We start from the raw sequence: 25,101 nt of genomic DNA, 5'->3' as shown, positions 1-25,101 counted from the left end.
ATAGAACATGATATTAGGGATAAAGAAGGTAACTGATGGAGTTTTACCCGGGTGGATGGGTAGGTAAGATTACATGATAACTTATTCGGGTGGCGCTGGACTGGAGTGATGTTAGTTAATATCATTCCAGTCCTGTGGCGTATTTTCGTGCTCCACGTTTTTGATATATATTTAAGATATTGTTTATGTTTGTAAATATGTTTATGCAACATGGTTGACATTGTTCTTATCCATGTCGGCCATGTTATTCGTCATTTAATAAAATGACATTTACTGGACATATTTTATTCTTTGTTGTTCTTGATTTATATTTATCCAAAAAACTAGCTTCAGTCGTGATAGGATGATCGTGATGGAGATTTATAGCATAAATGTACATCGAGTTATATTCTAATTGCTTGTACATCTTCTGGTTAATTTGATAAAGTTTTGAGAAGCCATACAAATGTTTACATTTTGATAATACGTTATTGTTACATCATCAATCAGTAATAAATCAACACTTAAGTGGTAAGGCAAAGGAGTTAAGTATCTTTGGCGTACAAGACAACAAATAATGGGAACTGTCTTCGTAAAAAATATATATTGGATTGTTAAAAACGAAACGTCTTTATATCAACACCAGTTTATTCAAATGTTACATGTAACTCCCGCGTTTCATGTTATATAGTAAACGTGTTTTGGCTATTATAACATATTTCGTTTTCGCAAACAATACCTGTAAGGTTTATCCGCGAAGATTTGAATTTTGCAACCGAGATAATGCTATTTCAATTTTCATAGTTATTTTCTATGGAATTGATATACGCAAAAGGTTAAATTTCGCGAATGAAACTCCCTGTCGATTCGCATGAAAATTAATCTCTCTCAAAAATAACGTATGAATTTATCACAACCAATCATGAAGTCTAGCTGAAATGCAAATTCTGATAACTTTTGCAATATGTATTTCACTGTATAGAAGGTATTTTTATCGGGGATTTAATTTCGCTGTTTTTGCGGAAAGCAAAAATTGCACGAACTTAAATATGACTTCCGTATCAAGTTACACAAGTATATATTGGAAACCCTTTTCCGACCGGGAATATGTTTTGCGGATTAGGATTTTTTCGCTCAAAAGCAGAGAAGCCATATCGACTATCTATGTGAACGGGCGCTCGTGACGGGACGAGATCAGGGTGTCAACAACGTCCATCAAACGCGCGCGTGCTGCTCGGCTTTGTACAATGTATGGACATCCAGCACCCGTGAGGAAAACGATGATACGATACTTTTAGCCTTTTATAAGCCAATGGTGCTTCGTTATTAGAATAATGATTAAGTTTATGATATGTATGGGTTCAGCTTATACATAAACAAGCGGCGTCTGACACACAAACCTCGCACGGCTTCCATTTTACATCGCTCCGAACAAACCATCTGTAATGGTTTTGACAACTTTATCTTAATTTATTGGTATTGATGATATATAATGTGATAAAAATCACAACTTTTGTATAAAGTATTTCATCTATCTTGCTTCCGCTGTCGGGAACTGAATTGGGACTGATGGTCTGATGGTTACTATTCATATTTCACACTTGTCTACCATTTATGTAGATGCATCGGTCAGACCGATGCGGTCGTAAAAGGGTTCGTCTGAGGTGAAGGCTTCGTTTAAGCCATTATACCCATCCGAAGAAATTTGAATGTTATTGAAAGGTGATATTTGAAGTACACGAGACAGTGTAATTCAATAAAGCAATAAACAATGATTAACGATCCATGTGAAAATGTCAACCTCCGCAAACTACCTTATAAACAATAAATCTACGAAGTGCTGTAATGGAATTTGAAATAAAACCATAAAATATGCTCAAATGGTTGTCTAATGCTGAAACGTTATGGTGGATAATATATATTTATTAAAACTAGTACTGTACTCAGTGTCCTTAACCGAATTAGTTTCGAATAGTAATCTGGAAATAGAATCATTTTAGTCGTACTAATGGTAGGCACGCCTTGTCCGCGCTGTTGGCCATTGATCTGTGAACCCATTACAATCCCGACAGAAGATTGATCAGGCGAATTAAATCAGACCATACAATTAACACGTTTATCGGTCCGCCCCTTGGATTAATAGTTTTGTATACTGTTGGGCTCCAGTGTTCTGTATTGGTGACTGTACAGGAGGGAAAAGAGAGTGAAAGCGAGGAATGGTGTCTCTTCTCTTGGTCTGTTTAAGCAACAGAATCTCATTAACCCAAATACTTTGAGTTTAAAACTTTCTTCAGACACATTTTTTCTTCCGGGGTAACGTAAAACTGCTATCGAGCTGTTTACGGAAATTTGGAGTTCGAAAAATTCTGATTAAAAACAGCATTATGTATGCATTACCGATTTGGTCCTTAATTCGTATATTAAACAGAATAAAAAAAAACCATAAACATTTCAAAGGAATATGAAAATGCATGCAACAAATTACTCTAGAACGAGATTTATCTTTCAGTGGCATGATTATACAACGCCACAAGACCTCGTTACCTCAAAATACCATGAAAATGTACAGTGAAGACTTGATATAATGTCCCTAGTTTCATTTGCTATCTTACTTACTGCCAAGATTGTTCAATGTCCTTTTTATTTTCTTCCTTAAAAATTCCTTCAATTTATCGCAAAACTTCCTTTTAAGGCGAAATTGTCTCTGGACAGATGACAATATGGCGAGGTTTTTACTGCATATGAAACGTAAACATATGAACTATATGTATGTTCCGAGATGTACGACATTTAATTACAAAGCATAGTTCAGAAAAGCAGACACAGGATATGTAGGGGATGGCAGTTGCTTTAAAAATAGTATTGGTGGTACATGTATCAATGTGAGAGACTTGAAACAAAACACACCCGGGCAGATATGATAACATTTTAATCGGCATTGACCAAGACCAAACTTTTAAACCGTCAGCCTTTGCTCACAATACAACCATCTATAGGCCAACCACTGTATAACCGGTGTTTACAACAGCTATCCGAGTCCCTACAAGTTAACATAGACGTCTGTATCCTGTGTCACTATTATTTGTGTTAACAATAACGACCACAGCTCCTCCTGCAGGTGACCTTTCACTGCCATTAGCCTGAAATGTACCCGGGTATATCTGGGATTTATAACATGGACTGTTGTTCCTGTCAGTCCTCCTTGGTCCTTTGAAAATTTTCCCAACAGGAGAGATTCGGGTCTACCAGGCCAATACTCGTGGAGACCGCGCTTTTATTGGCACTGGCGTCGCTACCCACCTTATCTTTTGCCATTTATATTACCGAGGTACCAGGGGAGTACCTGTCTCTGGCATGACTTCTAGAGGCACAGCTATCTACATCTCTGTTAGGGAACACAGTGACTCCACACGGGCTTAGCCTTCTGCACATACACAAGGCTTAGCAATCTAGACTCATCACCGAACCTCTCTTGTTCATCTAAAAGGCACGATGTCCGCTCTTTAAAGATAACACTCTTTAATATTGTGATGGATCTTCTCCGAATTATTTCATCTCTGGGACTATGAAAAAAGGTCATGACATCAGCTTTTGCATTTTTGTGGCGTATTTAGACAGTCTGTGCTGTAGTTTAATGTACAGACACAGGCCGATATTGCTACATTTAGGCGATTGATATTCATGGCTTTTTTGGATGTGTAGATCTATAATATCTTCTTGTATTTATATTCTTGAACGTAATACAATTTAATGAATATTTCAATCAATATATTGATGCTGTCTACAATACAGACAAACAGTAATTGGTACTTCGTTCGTTCTCCTGCTGCACCCATCTTCGCGGTTCAATTACAGCTTTCTGTAAGCCGGAAGGGGCAACAGAAGTGTCGCATTTAACCTCGCATGGCCAAAGACCAAGGTTGGATTTAATGGGTTACAATCGAGGTCCTTAAATGACTGGTCATAACATGAGTAATCTTTGTAGTTCAGACAAAGCTTTCGCCGTTACACCAGGATCTGTAAAATGTTATCCTTTCAATAAGAGACTCAATATTGGTTTTTGTAAGAGTGTATGTTATTTGGCGATAATTCAAGAACCGTTTTCAAAACATGGTGGTTGACATTTTGCTTACAGTTATAGACCATTTAACTGCATTTTTTGAACTCTTTGATGGTCTTTTTTATGTTTGGTAAATGTCTTGTTAACCACCTACGTTGTTCTTTTGTTTATTTATGTTCTTTTGTTTATTTATGTAATACGAATTGACCTTTTATTTGGTTACAGTGACACATTGTTACAGTACATGCAAACGTAAAATAGAACATAAAAATAAGTTTTAGAAAGGGTCAAAGTTCAAAGTTGTAACCGAATAATGAGAGTCTGTTTTTTCACTCCCGTTTTATCATTTTCTTGACAGGACCTGATTAAAACACGTGACCTGGTCGCCATAGTGCACGAGAGATATCATTATGTCAAGGTCACAATCAGTTTGTTAATTTCATTTGGTCATTAACCCATCTGTTATAGGGAGACCAGCGAGGGTTTGTGTCCCGACGCCACACAATACGTCAATGACAAGACCTTTGGCACGGCTATCTGAAAGTTTCCTCACCACTATCTCTTCTCTGTTAGGCCACAGAAGGGCGATAACAGAAGACTGAACAGGAGACTTCAGTTTTTTAACTTCACTTTCGTTTTACTTGCCTGAACCTTTTGCAGTTCTTAAAAACACAATACACGAAACATTAACTTAACACACTAAGTTTGTTACCATATCCTTCATTTAATGTAATACTGGGGCAATGTTCTTATTCGGTAGCTTGAACCTCTGTCGAATGTTTTAAATAGTTTGTGGTAAACAATGTACTAACACACTTCTCGTTGATATCTTTGGGTATCTCTGTTTTGGATGTAGGTGATGTCTTGTTACAACAAACTGTTTTCTGATGACGTCACTTTTCAACTTCTAGTGAAATCTATTTCTAGGTATTAAATTGTAAAATTTTGTACGACATTGTACAAACAATAATGAAAAATGTAGACACGATGATAACATGTCGTTCTTTTGATGTATGCGGGGTTTAGTGAGACATATTCAACATGAACAGCTTCGTAATTCATTTGAGATGTCTAAAACAGAGGAAACAGAAAAGTCTCTTCTGTTGAATAATACTTTTGTGCTGTTCATAGTTATATCTATGTTGATAGAAATGTAGCCTAGTTGGGCAGATAGAAACGAGGAGAAGTTTAATGTAGATAACTAATGTAACGTTTCATAAGCAGATTTTAACAGATAAATGAAGTTGACAGCATTCCTGACTGTTTAAAGAGACTTACTTCAAACATATCGTTAAATAATAAGAAAACAAGAAATGTTTACGAAAGTCGAATTCTTTGTCAATTAGTTGGTAATGCACACAGAGAACAACTGATCACTTCCTCTGTAAACACAATTACTAACCAACAAAAGCAGTATTGATTAAAAACGAAAAAAATACATATATAAGGTTTGTTTACGGTTTGCAGAACACAGGGAAAATAACTTTACAATTTCTTTGTAAAACATGGTTACTAACTACACTGGTGTGACGACGTTATGCATGAACAAACAAACAAGTAAACATAAATAACTAAAATCAGCAACAACGAACCAAATATAACAAGATTGTTTGCGAGGAATAGATTCTTAGACACTTTATTGGTATTGCAAATACTCTTCCCTTCCTGTGCAAAACAGTTACTATATCTACACTGTTGTGACGTCTTTATGCATGACCTTCCTTTTCGAGGTCTTCGCCCAGACAACAAAACGACTTCTGCTTAAACATTTACATATACATCCTAATTTGTTGTTAGGATGTTACCAAGGTAACGGACCACTAAGATCGACATTGTGTCTGTCTGACGGTGTCCCCGTGAAGTTTGACACAGAGATTGGTGCAATGACTGCACATGTGTACAGAGAGAAAGTTAGAATTGATTTTAAGTTACAATTCTTTACGGCACTTCTAAAGGTCAAAACAGGCAGCTCTATATACTGAATCGATACCATAGGGTCGAAACATGGACGTTCTTTTAAACATTTAATATCTGGAATATTTACAAGTCAAATTTATTGGCGAGTCAGAAGACATTCTTTTCAAATAGCCTTTTAATGGTATGTCGAGTAAGGCGAATGAAGATAGTAATCTTGCATGTAGTTTTTTTTGTTTGATCATCATATTTCATTCCTCTTTGTGAGTTGCCAACAAATGTTCACCAAGTTTATCCACCACGATCAATCAATCAATCAATCAATCAATCAATGATTTAATCGTCCTTTGTTGAGTTAAATATAGCAATGACGTAATAATAGCTTTTTATTTCCCATCTGTTAATTAATAATTGTTAAACGTCGTGATTACAACCATTGCTGAAAAGACTAGCATTTGGTAAAGGCCCATACAAAATGTCAAGGAACAGTTTTCGAAACACAACGCCGAATATGTGTTTCTAAACCTATAAACGCAATTCTCTTATCATTACCGCAACGCAAATAACCGTTTAAGTTGTGCTATGTTCATAACAACAGTCGTTTCGTAGAGGTCAAAGACTTCAGGATTACTTAATTTTGCACACAAGTAAGTCCAATGAATTAACCCCTGGGAAACGGTACTACCTAAACCGTTTACTTAACGGTTTAAATAGGTTTTGTCTGTAAGTCTCTCTCTTGAAACTTTCAAAATTACGCAATTTAAACGAAAATTAGAATTGCATGTTTCCAAAAACGAAGAGTAACTATTATTTTCTAAGACGTACATAAAGTAGGAACCTGAGAAGTTTATATGTTTTAATCACGCACACCATGTCCAATCTTCTTCTAGCGTGGCAATTTTACCGGTGTTGGAAAATTACGACCCGAAAAACGAACTCTCGGCCATCAATGCTATATGAACGTAATTGGAAATGATAAAAAAAAATCACCACGGAAACTATTAGTGATATATATTACGTCAGACTCAATAATTAAAAAAGAATAGAAATTAAACGGTCTTCAGAACAAAACTACTTCAAATGAAGTTGAAAGAAAATATGTTTTCTTAGTATCCTGAAAACTATCCTTAAAATCAAAGGACGCTCTATAAATTGTACTCGTTGGAGGAGCAGTACTTTGTAATTGTTTTTACGCAGAGTACGACTGACACTTAAACGAGTACTTTTACCAGATCAGTTTATAATGGACGACGCTCAACTTTATAGGCTAGTAGTGTAGTCTTTATATATTTGTACAGATGTACTTCTTTAGTCATTCTTACGTAAATGTAACTCGGCCTCCAATCTTAGTTTTTCACTTGCTCTAAATATAGATCATTGTTTTCCATTTTCTAGGAATCGCTTTATTGTTACAATTACTTTTTAGCAATAAAATCGCTAGAAACACGAGGAACGGAAGAACGCGTACGTACCTGAAAGTTTTTCGTGTCGTTGAAAAGCCAATCAGACTAAACATTTTACCGAACTATATTTATATTTTGTCTTTGCATTGACTGATATTCGAGGATTACAATTTGCGGAACGAACAAGATCATATATAAAACCATTTTCAAAATATGTTTATTAACACAAACTTCCACTTTACCCCTGAATTAAAGCAAATACATTTATTTCTTAAAAAGATTTTCCAGGAGTGTTAAAACTATAGATTTTAATATTATAGTGGTAATGTCTTTGTCAGCAGGTTTGGTGGTGTAATGGTTGGTTTACCTGAAGCGGACATATGTTACATTGTAGTTGAGGGTATAATTCAGATGAAATATTCAGTCACAAGTAAACACATTCTGAATCAACGTAATACTAATAAGAAAGAAGCATTTAGAAAATGCAATACATATCAACAACAGCAAAATATAATACTTTTAGATTTGGATTAGTCGTCGTCTGCTATTAATTCTTATGTAACAAAGAGCAATGGCACGGTCGACGAGCACGCGCTTCCATGGGACATGATTCGTTGTCTTTCGATTATGGGATGAACGATTGATTTCAGGGATAATGTAACATAGATGTTGTATAAAACTTTGTTTTTCATAGTGGTTCTATGTAAGTATCACATTTTCATATTTCCTGATAAGATGTTCACTTTCCGAAAACGAGGGTTCATATCAGCTGTCTGCATTTCAAATTTCCAAAGCCAAAGAGAAGCCACTATTAAATCCAGATAAGGATTATTGTTGAATGGTACATCATTTTCTATGTATGTAACATTACAACACCAATTTGATTTAAAAAAACACTTAATTATAATGAAAATTTTCGGTAGGGTGAAGAACCATCAATGTCGCCATGTTTGCTATTGCTGAACATCACTCGCAGACGTCAACATGATCAAGCGCATTAATATTCACGGCGCACGTGTTTATGTTTTCTGATAAGAATATCACAATATAGAAAAACAAATCCAAGTGATTAACCAATTAATTACTTTTCCTTTTGTAGTGTGACACATATTTCAGAGACAGTACCTATTCTTAACGAACCACAGCATAAACACAAAACATTCAGTGAATCGGTTCATGTCGAAACTGTAGACAAGACACAGTCGTTTATGTAAATTCCAGACGGAAACGTGATAAAACAGTCTCTGAATTTGTATTTTAGTTTGAATGACACTGCCTGACGTGTAACGAGCTGTAAAAAGGTTTCATGAGTGACACATGCTGTGATATATTGACGATACCTTTAGAAAAATCGCTATATCGTCACATAATATTTCAATGTAAAAGATACGTCATCTACTTTGGTAAGGTTTTTGGAAACGTATACGTCATTTTTACGGTAACAATGAGTCGATTTCTTTATTGTGTTTAAATACAATGTATGGGCTTTCAGATCTAAATGTAGAAACAACTTTTTAAATTAAAGAATCGCTTAGTATTTTATATATAACCACGAATATAGAATTTTAAAATCCTACATCTACTTCCGAGGCATGTTTGTGTCGACTGATGTAGAAACGTGTTTTCCTAGATTTGAACTCAAATTGTCCGTCATAGAAATTTTTCGATAAACACAAAACATCTGATAACACGAAATTCCGGTAAAGATTACGTCTCTCCTATACGTAGAAGCATTTTATTATAGTTCAATGGAATTTTTATTGAAAGTGATCCATCATATATTTTTCAAGACACGTTACTGTTAGACCTTTGGAAGAGGGGTATGCGATTGGTTTATGGTGTTATTGCAAAGCCTTTGAGATAGGACCATATAACGCTAAAGTCTATACCCTCCTCTTCTCTCAATAAATGTCGATCAACCACCTTTACTGAATTATCACTGGAGTTTTAACGACATCTCGACGTTAGTTTTGCAATAAACCGCCATACAACCCGCCTTACTCTACAATTGATTCCCACAAAAGGTCATAAAACTGCAACGCGATTCGTGAGGCTTTGTATACTAAAATGTTGTTATCTTTAAAAGAACACTTGACAAATCTCGTCCATGGAAACCGAGACATTGTTTTCTTTAATAAAACTCATGCTCAGTGCAAACGTCTTCTAAAGCGGTGTGCAGGTCCGTCAGTTTGTTGATTGACAGTTCACTGGATTATATGGCGCTGTTAAACACGACAGCTGACGTGAAAACCGGCAAAAACCAATATATTTACTTTTGTTTTGGAAGATAGATTGTAGTCCCCTAGTTTTCGATGGTGGCTGATATACAAAACAGAAACGATATTTTTGTGTTATTTGTACGGTCATACATGTTTTGAGGTGGGTTTTTTTTCCTATTCCGTCTATACAAATATTTTCACTAAACGTTTGAAAAATGTGTCACTCCAAGAGGAGGTGTACCAACCTCATATGACGTAGGTCTCACTAAGAGAAATTATGTCACTCTCAAGGGAATTATGAGCGGATTTGGTCGAGCTATTAACACTCAAGCTTCCATGCAGACGGCCGGGTTTCTAATAATATCGGGTTTATGGATAAAAGTGTTTTCCTGTGACCCACGCAGCTCCAATAAACCGAATGCAGTAAAATATAGTCGGTGTGTGAACTACAGTGTCTCTGCTGTTGATAGGTGCTGTGCGGTGTTTTAGGACATTCAGAAATAAACTTAAATAATAATAATTAAGATAATAATTCGGAAAAAATGAACTGTAAGCATTGCCACAAAACAGGATAACTAACAAATATGCCACTAGCATATACTCAGGCACGCGTACATGCGGAAGTATGAGCCAGGCGGCGTAGGTAGGGCAAGTACATTCTAATTAGACTGATATGTGATGTTTATATTGAATGATTGCATAAATTGTACATCTATGAATTGTAAAGCGCATATGAGGGATTTTCTCTAGCTAGAATTTTGTCCCTATAATAATATAAAACGATTATAATAATGATGATAATGTCAGTCCTGAGAAAGATTTGTCAATCTTAGTTGATTTATGTCACAATACAGAAAAAGTATGCCAAACTCAGATTGTCAATGTAGCAGATTGATTGAATCTCTTAACCCCTTGGGGGTGAGATAGGGGAATCTCAACCCGAGGGGGGAGATTCCCCTATCTCACCAACAAGGGGGTAAATTATTCTTTTTCTCTTAACCTGTTTTCCCATTGTGATAATATTCACAATGTAATGATAACGTTACATGCTAAATTCAGGGTTGACGTGACGTTGATGGATTGTTGACGTGACATCATTGTATTGTTGAAGTGACGTCATACCATTGTTATGAATAGGGGAATCCCTACGTCTCAACCCTAGGGTCAACTCCAGAACACATGGCGTGGTTTTATTTGCCTTGTACTTTATTAAGGGTTTTCGTTCATACGTTGCCCTGGTTTTAATGATTTGAAGTTCAAATTGGAATTCTGCATTCTCTTGTTGGTTTGTTCATTACCAACATCAGACTGAGTGATTAAGATTTAAATCGTTTTGGACACTTTATCTAAGATATAGAAATCAGATCAGGATAACGGCTGCATTTTTTAAAAGTACATATTTATCCAGTAAGTCGTAATATATGTCATACACTATCGAATACACTGTTACATGTAAACGCTATGAGAACTTGCGAATGAGTCAAAAATTAATTTAAAAAAGTACATTTATCTTTAATACATTCGAAGATAGCAAGTAAAACGGGAAACTTATGTGACGTAGTGCTACAAATAATTGCAGTTTCTACTTGTCCGATGTACAAGCAGGATGTTTACTTATACACAGTACTTACCTATTGGTTGATCAAATTTTAACTTTGTTATTTTTTATCTTATTGAAATGTAGTTTGTTTAAGATGTCGTTTCAAATCCTTTCATTTGTCTTGATGAATTGATAATTTGTGTGAACATTTCCCATTGATTTGAAATATATTGATTAACGGAATGCTTTCAAGACACAATGTAATGTTGAGATGTCTACTAATAGCAAAGATAATGCAATACGTGTTTGTTATGTAATATTGTAATAAAACACACCTTTAAGCCATTCATTAAGGCAATCTAAACAGTGATGAAATGTTGGGACTCTTCCATGAAAGAACATATCATCACTAGGCTTCATTAGAATTCTGCATTCAAAAAATGTAAAACTATAGCATTAGGTATTAATGAGAGATGCCTATGAGGCATTTGCTAACATGTTATATTCGGAGCATCTAAACCACAGTTATGGCCTGCATTATGTTGTCATAATTAATAAGTAATCAAACAAGAGCCAACATATCAACAACACTATGTCTAACAGCTTATCAAGGGAAGATGTCTGGAGCCTTCACCAGTGTTTTAAGTTCGACGTAGGCGGAGGGCGAACATTTCTCTTATGGGTATCCCCGATTCGAAAATATATAAATGATTGGTAAATAAATAAATTGGTATTAACTTAATACGGAGATTTATCGACCTGAAAAGATGATACTTCCCTAAATCAGGAGGCTAAGTAAAATGATATCTTTCCTGGATTGATGATTCATTGTAACGATACAATATATATAAGCTTTTTATTGATTATTTATATCGCGTTCACATTTTTTTTTTTTACGTCATACTTCGCTAAAGTTACTTAGAAATGGCAGGTTGAGCGTGGATAGGAAATGAGCATATTTCTCCTTGTTGTATGTTTTGAATCGTACACACGATACTTGAATGTCTGAACTTCTCGGGCAGGCATATGTTAATATATTAATTTTTCAAGTAAATTTAGAAAACAATATGAAGAAAAGATGAAAACATATCAATGGGAAGCAGTTTTACAGTTCTTACAAAAAAAAAAAAAAAAAAAAAAAAATTGGGAAAAAGGGTTTTTAAAAAAAAAAAAAAAAAAAAAAAAACATTGGGAAAAAGGCTTCTTAACATCAGATAACGGGGTCGCTCTAGTGGCGCTGCAGATTCATCAATGATATAATGTGTTTGTAATGTAGGCATGTCTAGTCTGAGACCCGGCTTGCCATGCTAAATATAACGCTGAGAAAGAAACATCTATCACAGAGAAAAGTTGTAAATTACATCTCTCTCCATGTCCAAAAACATGATGCTAATAAAGAAATCCGAGGCAGCGGGAAGCTTCTGTTGATTTTTCACGCCCAGGACAATGTCTTTCGAGCATGACTTGATTGTCTGCGGCCATCAAGTATCCGGGGACTGTCGTGGCCATATCAATTTAGCAAGTATGACCTCTCTGATCGGGTCCTGGGTCCACGGTAGTGCATTTGATGGGGTTCTTAACGTGGGGCACTGTCTCATTGAATGTCTGGACCCATTCCAACGATACTCGTCTAATAGAACGGAGACTAATCCCTCTCTGCTTTGTCTCTGCCTTGTAAGGCAGTAGATATCTATGACTTAGGTCGGGATGTGCGGCTGATTAGATTTATGTTGATTGGTTTTAATTTAGCACACAATAGGCATTTTGGGACACACCCTAGTGATGTTCTATGACTAAATTATCTTTCTTACCATCATGCCATCTACCATATTCAAGCAGACTTAATTATAATGTGGGCTTTCGTTACCTGACGTAACTCAATTTTTCAGCACTGACCATTATTAGATAGACAGACGTATGTAATCTCCACCGTCTAGGTCGTTACCCTGTCTTTGTAGTGTAGGATGAACATGACGCTGTCCAGTGTATATCCAAATTGAATATGGTCGACAGCATGTTGCTCTTAATAAGAAATCAACATAAAGCCTAGACCTAATCCTTGTCCCAAAAGTAATTTCAAGATACATTTTTTCAATAAATATCGTTTCTGATATCCTAAGTCTACTGGGAGTATGATTGTACGTCAAACAAGGCATAGTAAAAGCTGGAGGGCTCGTGTGAGAAGTGTTGTATATAACAAACGTTTTAAGAGTGACCATGTGGTGTATGTGTTACTCTATAAATTACTGCTCTTGCCTCATAACATTTAGCGTTAATGTGTTACAATAAAAAAACACACCAAAAACCACGCCATGATATTACCTTTATTCTCAATAAAAAAAACCAACAACACGTTTTCATTTGATGAATATAACAAGCCCCTACATTTAGGGAAAGAATCTTTTATCGGGAGTTGATATAATTTTGCAATAACGTAAATAAAGGTAATGTTTAGATATCCTCAACCTATAAAATGAAATTTTTGGCGAACAAATATTTTCTATAACAACAACCCTGCTGTTATAACACGTCAGCTAGTTAAAAAGAAAAGCTCATTTTAATTGTTTCTAGCACAACCGTGTACGTGAAGCTTAACTACGTTACATGGTTTTGTTGACACTGCGGTATTCTCTTGTTGTCATTGCATAGAAATTAAAAGAGAAATAACTCTGGATTAAAACGTAAAGAAGGTTTGGAAAATATCAAGCAGAATTCTTAATATTATTTTTCATTTTAGTATCTATATTTTGTTGTTGTTTTAAAACACTTTTCATTATGACAGTAAGGTATTAATAATGTTACATGGTTTATTGTTAATACGTAATAACATTACGTCATACATATGGTTGCTTTGAAATATGTTGGAAGATTAATTTTCAATATGAAACGTTAGATATTTGTTATTAATTCTTACAATGCATCCGTCAAAACGAGTTACAATTTAATTATGTTTCATCAAACGGCTTAATTGAATGGATAGAATTTATAATAAAAAAAATATTAGTTAAAATTGAATAATATTTAAAGTGTTTAATAGAAAATTTAATTTACATTTTAAGAATGATTAATATTTATATATATAATTTGTTTAATTCTAGTCTTAATTTAATTCATAACACCATATGCCTTAGAACCAGATCGAACCCTTTGGAGGTGCTGGAAATATTGCTTTCTTTATGGCGTTTTCCACTCCGATCGTAACTCTCTCAAGAGTCGTAAATACAGCAAAGTTATAATAACTATCCATAATTTTCTACAATATCCGTCCCCTGGCTCCATTCCCCAATTACCGAAGTGTTATGTTCTGTCTTTCCGTAAAGTTATAAAAGTATTGGCAGAATTATCCATTTTCTTGCCTTCGCATTACACACGCATGACTACACACCACAGCTTAGGACGGGCTAGAAATCATCCAAGTCCTATTAATTGCATATTTTGAATCTGTAAATGTTTCCATAAATTGCCCCACCTCGCGGAAACATACAACCAAATCACTTCCTTCCGATAATTGATAATGTCTATATGCCAATCAGTGTCACGCGATTTAAAGTACTCGATTTATCTAACGTCGTTATCCAGTCCTATATTGGAAATTTTGGTACAAACTACATACAAACGTGTTTTTGATGTCTCCAGAATTCTTCGTTATTTCCTTAACTCGAGATATTTCTACTTAGATGCAGACGGTGTCTTTTATATGGTGGATTAATGGCTTTATGTAGAACCCCGTTTCCGGTCAAACAGAGGCAACTATGCGAATGTGAAAATTGTTTTTTTTTTCGCAACCAAAAAAACTATGTTTTGTTATATAACAGATTGATTGCCTTATGGTGACATCAACAAATATACTGATGATACAATTATTATTTTTTTGTATTTTTGTTAATGACATTGTATATTAGATAGTTAATGAACATGCAAATTAAGCCAAGTACAAAACAGACCATATGTAAATGCTATTTTGAGTTTATTATAATTAATGCATAATTTATAAGGAATAATGGTCAACAATTAACCAAGAATATGTTTAATAAAGATCATCAAGAATATTTTTTCAAAGGTCAATGAATGTTTTCAGTTGCTTCCAACACGTCTTTGGACACGTTGCATGTTTTGGATTGGTACCTTCATGAAGAATGTTTAATAATAATGCACTAGGACTACTTAAACTACCATTAAATGTATGTGTTGCATGCACCAGTGAAATCATTTTGCATATTCAAATATTAATCTGTTACATATTCATAGAGTAGTAAAATTGAGTCCACTAGATAAGTGGAACACAAAGGATATTGAAGCTTGTTGTACGATAATATCATTTTAGGAGGACAGAGTGTCAAAACATGTTCATTACATCCAAACTTACATAGGAATACTTTGGTTAATGACTGTCGGTGTATCAATTTCAGCTTCGTTAGATACTGTGAATTGATTCAGTGAAGTCAGTTAACACGTGTGTTATACTCACTTTATGAATTTTAGTTTTTGTCCCAAATAACAATTTTGGATATTGGTATGATATAAATCTTTAATACATCACAGGAACAGGGTAACAATTTGATATATTACTGAAGAAAGATCAAGAGAATATTGGTTTGCAGTAAGTTTATATTTACATTGATATCTCCATATGGTGTGATATAACGTTAAAAAGAGAGAACGCTGAAGTGTCGACAAAACCGAAATTCCAACTCAAACTTAATGAAACTACGGCAAAATATATGTATGAACATAGGAAATGCAGAGACCTTTAAAAATGTACAAGGGTACATGCATTTCGAAAAGGTATGCATCTTCTGTTTCATCAAAGACACGTGTTATGTTAAATCTAGGTCAAGTCCAAGATATGTGAAGTCCGCGGCGTGAAAACTGGGTTAGGGACAAAGAAATCACAGGACACACAAATGGACATAAGAAAAAAACTAAACGTTCATGTTGCAAAAGGAAAAGGTGTATTTTCAAATGATATCATTATGGTGAACGTTAAACATGCTCATTGTCTCCATCAAACTCCCCCCCCCCCCAAACCATGTATTGTAAGGTTTATTCGTCAGCATTCAAAATCTGTCTAATATTTCGAGGAAGCCTGATAATATCAACTGCTATATGTTAACATGCTACTAGAGTATGTTTGAGAACAGGGGTGTAACTTTCAAGAAACGGTAAGCTCACGTTAAGAAAATTGGAATCGTCAAGCTAACAGCTGAATAGTATGTTGTCCCTTTAAGTCATTTGAAAGAAAAAAATATCAAGGTAAGCGGTGTATGCATTGTACATAAATCTGACAGCTATATTAAAGGATTTGGTAAGGCCTTTGTTAGATTTAATCATACGCTTTTTGATCAATTAAGCTTTCTATGGAAACAAAAGACAAATCGGTCAAGAGAGGGGCATGGTTTGTTCTCATTTGTCTGCCAGTAGGTTGCTGGGAAATCTTGCCTAGGAACTCGACAAAGATATTGTCAACCAGGTATTAAAACTTTCTCACGAATTTATCGTGAATATTTTTCATTTTGCTCAAAAAATTGTTTACAAGAAAATATTTTCTTTGACGTTCGACTTATTTGAATTTGTTTACAAAAAGAATTCCAAAATAAAGGTTTCTGTCTTAAGTAAATAAATACATCACTAAATAAATGTGATTGAGAGTAGTGGAATAAAACATAGGTTGTGAAAAATGCAGGATCATATATTACAACGAGATCAATAACACCCTTCCACTACAAATTTATTAATAAATGACTTAAGAGATTTAATGGCAAAAATATTATCAACACATCTAAATACCACATTGCACTTTCGATATAAGATAAAGAATAATATTGTATATATATGTAGTTATTTAACATTACTAGCGTGTTAATTCTATTACAACTCATATATTTATCATCTTTATAGACATGTAATATAAGTAAAATAGCAGAGGTCACTTCTTATGTAAATGGTTAATTAGTTTTATTTCTTCTGATTTCATAAGAACTGACATACCGCGTTCTGAAGTAAAACTGTTTGGAAAAATATGAAACCGATTCGTCAAGAAGTTGGTCACTCGGATCAAAATGAAGATTTGAAGCCTCTGTTTTAAGCAGAGAATATCAGCTAAAAGCTACATATCTGTTTTTCCTTGCTACATGTAGCAATGGACCATTCTCAACTAGCTACTAAGATACCCAATGTTCGTTGTAGTACAATTTTTAACCACTCATTTTTGTTCCAAGAGGCAGCGTTTCCGTGCAAAACAATAGCTTAATAACGTAGTTTGAAATGCTGTAGAACATTAGACAGCGAAACAGTCTCCAAGGCGAGATATTTCTCCCCTCTGTGCAGCCGTTTAGTGCGCTATTTCTATATCGGTACCTTCATGTACTTGGAAATTGCTCTTCAATTAATACGCCATCATGATCCGTCAGAAGTGATTCCTAGATTGATATATGTACATTTATACGTGTACCTTTAGTTACCAGTTTGTACTTTGTTAATTGTTATGTATGAGACAGACGCACGAATACGATTACTGCTGGACCTCGTGAATGCAGACAAAGGCTAATCCAGGGAAGACATCACAAGATATATAAATATATAAGGAAACAATTACTCGAACCGATAGAAAAAACGTTTAAACTTAAATTATGTGTTATTTCAAAATATGTATAATCAGCAAAAAGAGACAAGTGCTTGTTTAAGTTTCCAAACAAGTTGAGTATACGTGTAACTTACATTTTTACTTTGCAAGCATTCGTTTGATCTAAGTATAACTGTGGAGTCCATAATCCAGAAAATGGCCTTATGGTGCAGTCTGCAGTAACTATTTACTTTATAAAGCTTTCTGCTTAATTTGTTTTTAAAAAGATGTTGCCTTATTTCTTTTTTCTAGTGACTATGTCAAAGTTTCAACACCATTCATTGTCTAGCTTAACACTACATGGAAAACCAGCCATCGTCTGTTCGATGAGGAAATAATTTCAAATGAAATTGGTGTTAAGCTTAATCCTTTTGCAATATGAATAATTCTTGATAACATTAACAAATAAATAACCGGTGTTTATTTCTTCATGTCATTCCATTGCTTTGTCTTTAGTGTATAGCCTTAAAAGTTCTTCATATCACTCAAAATGAAAGAGAGATAATTGGACTTTTCCTTTTTTTTTAATAATATACTTTTTATATGCAATAGAACAAAATACATTAAATTGATAACTCATTTTTATGAACGCTTTGGATTAGCTAGAAGGTATTGCGAAAGTCGTTTTCAGATTTTTCACCCCAAGATTCGCATATATAACGGGTTAACCTGGTACATACGCACCAGACAACATTGGTTTGTAGACGTCCTTGAACTGTCCATATGATAGGAAGCAATCAGGCAACTGTCACTAGTGCCAAGTGCTTGAACACATTGGCTGGCTGTACTATATCACTGCATTTATTGTCCCCTTGGTAATTACGCCTGCATATATTTATGTGTTGTAGGTGGCCTGGCTTGATCCCCGTGAAAAGATTCTCACCCTAGAAGAGCGACGGGTAATCTCCGATGACAGAATCAGTTTAGAAAGACCGTATACGAACGACTGGAATCTGTTTATACGAGATGTCAAGCCGTCAGACAGCGGCAAATACATGTGTCAGATCAACACTCATCCTGTCAAAATTAAAAATATCGTGCTTTACGTCCATGGTAAGTCATACCCTTGTCATGTGATTGTCACATGACTACTACACGCTTCCGGTGACAGCCGGAGATTAACACCTCTCTGACGAAAATGAGTTCAATCGTCTACACTTACTATGTCTTATGCTTAGTAAGTCTTATTTTGATTGATTGTCAATGAAACTAAACACAAAACATTAACGCCCACTTAATGTTTTGTGGAGTCTTTATGATGTTGTTACATTTTATTGCAAAACGTGTTATATCTCCTGGTGCATTTTATTGTTTATTTAAGTGAGTATAACAAGTCCACAGTTATGGTAAACAAAAATCGGATTCATCGCATAAGTTTGATGTTTAACTTTGTCTGGAATGGAAAACATAACCACTTTTGAGTACATAACTATGATTTTACAGGTCAACGTTACTGACTTGCCCTTATCATGACAACACAAAGAGATCAAAGGAGTCTGCGGTACATCAAAATGATTATTTTATTTCTGTTTGTCAGTCAAAACACTTTATTGATGAAAATAGAATCGTTTTAAGTTCTTCAAAAAATATATACTGCAGTGTTTGTATAAATGTAACTAAATGTTTTACGTACATGTAATTAGATATCTAAATTTCACATGGCTTAAAACACACATACGCGACCTGGTTTGGAGATCACATTTATCAAACATTAAAGCTGCAAGGAAATCATTTCTATCTGAATATATTGAAGACGATGCAAATTATATTGTCTGCACTGTCGCCAAGCTTATTTATTGATATACCGAGTTAAGTAGAAGTGACGACCAAACGTTCTCTTTTTCGTACCCAGTAGTTACATTGGTTCATAATCTCCGACCTGTACCTCACACCACTTTACAACAGGGATATCGTATCGGTAATGAGTGAAAAATATCACATTTAAAGACTTCTGAATGGTCATCGTGTTTTAGCTCTTCATGCCATAGTGCTCTTCTATAGAGTGGCCACGGTGGCCAAGTGGTTAAGCCGTCTGACATTTTGCTACCACTAGCCCTCCATCACTGGATCACGGGTTTGAGGCCATCGTGGGGCAATCGCCAGGTACTGTCCACAGGTCGGTGGTTTTTTCTTCTGGTACTGCGGTTTTCCTCCACCACCAAACCTGGCTCGTGCTTAAATGATCAAAGCTGTTAAAAGGACATAAAAGCAGACAAACCATGTATTTTAAGTAAAGAGAATTATAGTAGATACAGTGATATCCTTTTTTGTTGGTAAATAATGTTCTTTATTGATTTTCTTTCAATTCACATGTCAATGTTAAATGAAATACCGGTTCGGAAATAGCCCTCTCCCCACAAATTACTCCTCTCCTCCAGAGAGAGATCAGCCCTTTATCATCCGTGATGGCGATGTCCTTTTTCTTAAGGAATCTGATCGATAAATCCGATATCCTTGTTTTTTTCCCGATATACCAATTATTTTCGCACGGTTGCGATCCGAGTTACAAATGTCATGATTACTGAAATTAATGTGACGTTTATAATAAATGGTTTGTCAGGATGTGCCTGGCATCCAATGTCCACCTTAACTGATAATATCTCGTGCGACAAACTCAAGTTTACTTCCTATAATGCAAGGCGCTGCGGCGGAGTTGCTGCCAGCAAGCATCCACGACTTGTGATTTACGACTTTCACTACTATCTCTTGACACGCTCATCATAGCCAGACTCACTAACATATTTTCTCTTTCGACGTTATCAGCTTTTCATGAAATATTATGATAGGTAATTAATCAGAAAACCAAGCCATGGATAACGTGTTGAAATGCTCTTTCATGCTTATTAAAAATTAATTTTCTCGTACTTTCAGTTAATTACTTAAGCTTAATTTTAAAGAAATCTGTTATCTATAAATTATATTGAACAATTGATTTACATCCAATCAGCGGAACGTATGTTAAATATAGAACGATTTAACAATACCTATATTATGACTTGGTTGTGGATTCCATTATGACGTCACAAGTTCATGTAAAGTTGTGATGACGTCACGGCATAATTTAAAGATAGAACGAATTTCAAACTCGTGTTATTTTTATTAATCGATTAAAATAAAGCTCGTTTAAAAAACGTTTATTCATAGTGTGTTATATTATTTGGTTTATTTAAATATGAATTGCACACTCAGCAATGTATATTATCAAAACATAATTGTATAATTGTACTTGGAAAGGTTTCTTATAAAATATATTGATGAATTGATTATTCTTAACGTTTCTGCTTAATTTTCAAGAAAACGATTCAATTAAGTAATTTAAGTAATTTATTTGATAAATAGAATGTCAGACTCCTGTCAATCAAACTCTCTGTATCTCATCTAAACAATATGGATCTTTTTAATCATTAGTACAATAGGATTGACAGATTAAACAGCATATATTACCAAATGTTCTTTGAAAGATGTCTAACCACAAACGTGAATGAATTTATGAAAGATATAAATGGAAAAAATTGTCATATGAAAAACCAAAAGTCAGTCTTTAGGTTGTTTATGGAGCTTCACTCAGATTTATAAAACTCTAAATCACATGTATTCCACAAAAGATTTTTTTTTCCAAAATATGTAAATAACAGTTTATTTTCGATCGTTTGATGTTTTTGCCATTGTGTCAGAAATTGGTCGTCGGAGAGTCGTGCTTCTGCTAGCGTCATTGTTCAATACAATCTCTTTGTAGGAGGAAAATGTCAACACCGACAGCAATAGATTCATTGAGAGATAGTATACTGATAATACGACTCGGCTTATTTGAACACATAATTTCTGCGAATGCGTTAGATATAATCTCCGTTTTTCATTTTTCGCTACAACGATGAGCAAAGCGAAAGAGTTGTTTGACATTAAAACAATTTTAAAATGTTCTCCCCCATATTAAAGACAATGTTATATCAAAGATGGCAAGATCAAAAGAAGTCGGCTTGATGTAATGACTTTTGAAGTAATGTGTTTATTGTGTTAATAGAGGCAGCCTCCATTATCGACGAATTGTCGAGTTTCGACACCACGGCGAGGGAAGGGGACACGGTGCAGCTAATATGTAACGCTACTGGCATACCACCACCTACGGTCACGTGGTATCGGCGCCCTTCAAGCACCAAGGAGGCGAAAGAAGGTAAACAAAGAGAGTTATCGCCCATACATTTTGATAAAATGGTACACGGTCATACCAGAACTTGGTAACCTATAATTTAATAGTATAATATTCAATCGGGAGCGTCAGGAAATTTGAAGTAAATTGACTTCTGATAGAGAGTCATCCTACAGAAAAGAATTACAGTTTATAGTTTAAGTTTTTATACAGTTTGATATGTCTAATCAACTCTATTTCAGTGCACCTCCAGCTCCAATTTAAACTTTTTGTCCACTTGTAACATTAAATGAAAACAAAGTAGTTCCTGTCTCTAAAACACAGTAATATCTTTTATAAATGGTAAAGAAACTATAAAAATGATATTTTACGTAAAATAAAGCTTGTATATCAAACTAAAACTTGCTGCATATATAAAATATAGCCACAAAAAGATAGAGCTATGCATGTAGGAAAAAACTGACATTTTTTTGCTGTAACTGAAATGGTTCAATTCGTCTTATTGAATCAAGGCATGCAACTCATGCTTGTTTGTAAAAATCACTCAGAAAAAGCCAGCGATATCTTAGTAAAACAATAGATGAGGCAAACCACAAAATATGTCTGCGAACAGGTTACGCTCATGACGACATATTTGTAAGTATATATCTTCCATATAAAACTTTCATTTGTGCGATGCGAGTTTTTGTCGCCTCCCGCCGGAGTTATGTAATAGAACCCCCATGTCTTTATAACAAAACAATCTACCAAACACACATAATTATGCTTCGTCGCATCAAAAGTGACATTTTAACCAAAAATTGGAACGTTTTGTCAAGACTGGAAATCGTCATACATAATATAATTGTCACGTTTCCAATACGGCGTTTGGCAGTCGACGTGTGTCAGTGTCATAAGCGTGTAATGTCTGTTCTCTATGTTGACATGGTAAAAAAAAGGCGGGGGGGGGGGGGGGGGGGGGGGGTGCAACGTCATCATATTGACTGATAGGCGAGCAAATAAACGACTAACATACTATCAGATCAAAATGTGTTAGTTCCAAATTTGAACATTTCGGCTTTATGCTAAGAACGTTTTGGATAAACTAACCGAAATCGGAATTGAATAAAAGGGGGTGATAATACAATCAGTCATATATATAGGATCTTACATAAGTTTCCATTTCATATGAAATTTATGAAACGTGTCTAAGAATTTTTCGATTAAGCGAGCCTCAATCGAGCTAAAATGCAAAATTCGTGACGAGTTTCATACATTTAATTAAAATGAAAACGAGTGTACGATCCTTTTTATCACATAATCTAGATTTGAAGCATTTATTCGTGTAAAACCACAATTTCCATGCAACCTTGAAACGTAAAAAACTGCCATTTTGACTCCAGTGCATAAGTCTGTGACTTCATGTTCTTGTCCTCAGCATGACGTCACGATTGAAACAATGATGTGGGTTAATACGCAAAAGAAAATGACATGGGTATATTCACTGGATAACACAGTACATATGCGATAAAAGTAAATATATATATTTATATGATATGATCTATCGTATATATTCATTAATCTCTTATTTCTTTTGCTGATGTTGTCATGTCGTATCTACGTTGAGTTTTGATTTTGATCGGATGTGTTGACGCTAATGTATACTTTATTCCATTGAACTTATTTGAGGAGACTCTCTAGTCAGACGTAAATACGTTCGTACACTATCATACATGCAGACGTCTGCCGGAGGCAGACAAACACTCCTCTAGTATTAGCTCCATTTCAAATGTTTCCTCGAGACTTACGTGCATTTCAATTAAATGAAGACACGAGGGCGGTTGTGCATGAACACTTAAATCCATTTTTATACAATTATGGACTTTTGTGCTGGTGAATATGATGTGATATGAACCTGAAAGAGTGATATTGACTGAGGCGAAGCCGAGGTCAATATCACTCTTTCAGGTTCATATCACATCATATTTACCAGCACAAAAGCCCATAACTGTTTTATTATATGCCTCAACAATAAAATAAAACTAAACTAAAGGTTCTGATTTTTGTACGCAAGCCTCTGTGTAATATTTAGCCAGGTTTGAATCAACAGTTCAGCATCGTAGCTTTCGAAGACATCGTCTAGGTTCTTTTTTCTTAAGATAAGCAAGGACCTCTTAAGATAAGACATGCACTGCGTGTTCAATGGCCTTTTTATGTTAACAACATCTTTATCCTTGAACGGTTTTGGTAATTTTCTGATGTAACGGAGGAGAAACGTTCGCCAGCTGCCATCTTCAAATGTCGTCTGACAGATCGCGTTCCGGTCTAACTGCGCATGCGCTACGACAGGTTCCGGGGAATTTCCATATAGGTTATATAATTATATTTTGAAATCGATATTCACCGGATAACCAGTCTACATGAGTTTTTGAGGACTGGTCACGTGTATCTGATCCGACCAATGTGATTGCGAGAAATTTTCATGCATATAATAATATCAATTATAGACTTTTGTTGAGGTAATTATGTTGTTATTTGGACATGGGAAAGTGATTTTAACCGAGACGAAGTCGAGGTTTTCCAGTCCATATTCATGTAGTTCATTATATTAGATAATAAAGCGTTATGCTTTATAATTATAAAAGATGGAGTTAAAGAAAATCGTCAAAAAAAGGTTTGGCAGTGACCATTATGATGTGTGCAATTGAAATGACGTCAATATCGCAAAAAATCGACCTCCACGTGATTATGATTCAACCAAAGAGGGTATAAGAAAAAGATGTCATGTTGTAATAATTATCCGGCCGTCGAAATAAAGTCTATTAACAAACCATAGAATTGTGCAATGTACAAGTTTGTGAAATGCTAAATGAAGAGTAGGCATGACTTTAACTCGAAGATGAATTATCGGAAATGACGTGCAGGTTATATTTAGAGGCAAACACGGATTTTACGTGTGTGCGCGCCTGTGAGTTATACTGTGGCATTTGATATTTACACACCATTCAAACAATAGTAGAGTTTCAGGTTGCGTCATAGGGAAGTAAAATACATTTATCAAACAAATTTAGGTAGCAAATCATCAATGTATTAAATTGCATGTGTGTCTTCAAGATCTGCTAAAAGATAGCTGGTGAAATAAACCTGTAAGCTACGAGACATTCAAAAAATTATATTTTTCTAATCTTTTAATCAAAAAATCAATTTAGAGCAAGCAACATAAGAATTGTCTGTGTAG

The 25,101-nt window shown here is 34.9% G+C and overlaps 1 protein-coding gene across 2 annotated transcripts in view; it reads left to right on the top strand.

Annotated features, from left to right (window-relative positions):
- LOC110454239 (lachesin-like) overlaps nucleotides 1-25,101 on the top strand; it is a 218,478-nt gene that overhangs the window by 181,216 nt on the left and 12,161 nt on the right. For both annotated transcript variants that reach the window (XM_021503653.1, XM_021503654.1), the window contains exons 3-4: nucleotides 18,586-18,790; nucleotides 21,759-21,908. In XM_021503653.1, coding sequence (XP_021359328.1) covers nucleotides 18,586-18,790; nucleotides 21,759-21,908 — 355 coding nt within the window. The remainder of the gene's footprint in view (nucleotides 1-18,585; nucleotides 18,791-21,758; nucleotides 21,909-25,101) is intronic.

Source organism: Mizuhopecten yessoensis, unplaced genomic scaffold, assembly GCF_002113885.1.
Source record: "Mizuhopecten yessoensis strain PY_sf001 unplaced genomic scaffold, ASM211388v2 scaffold7725, whole genome shotgun sequence".
NCBI lineage: Eukaryota > Metazoa > Mollusca > Bivalvia > Pectinida > Pectinidae > Mizuhopecten > Mizuhopecten yessoensis.
The sequence above is the reverse complement of the archived record's forward strand: the minus strand, read 5'-3'. Positions and strand labels throughout refer to the sequence as shown.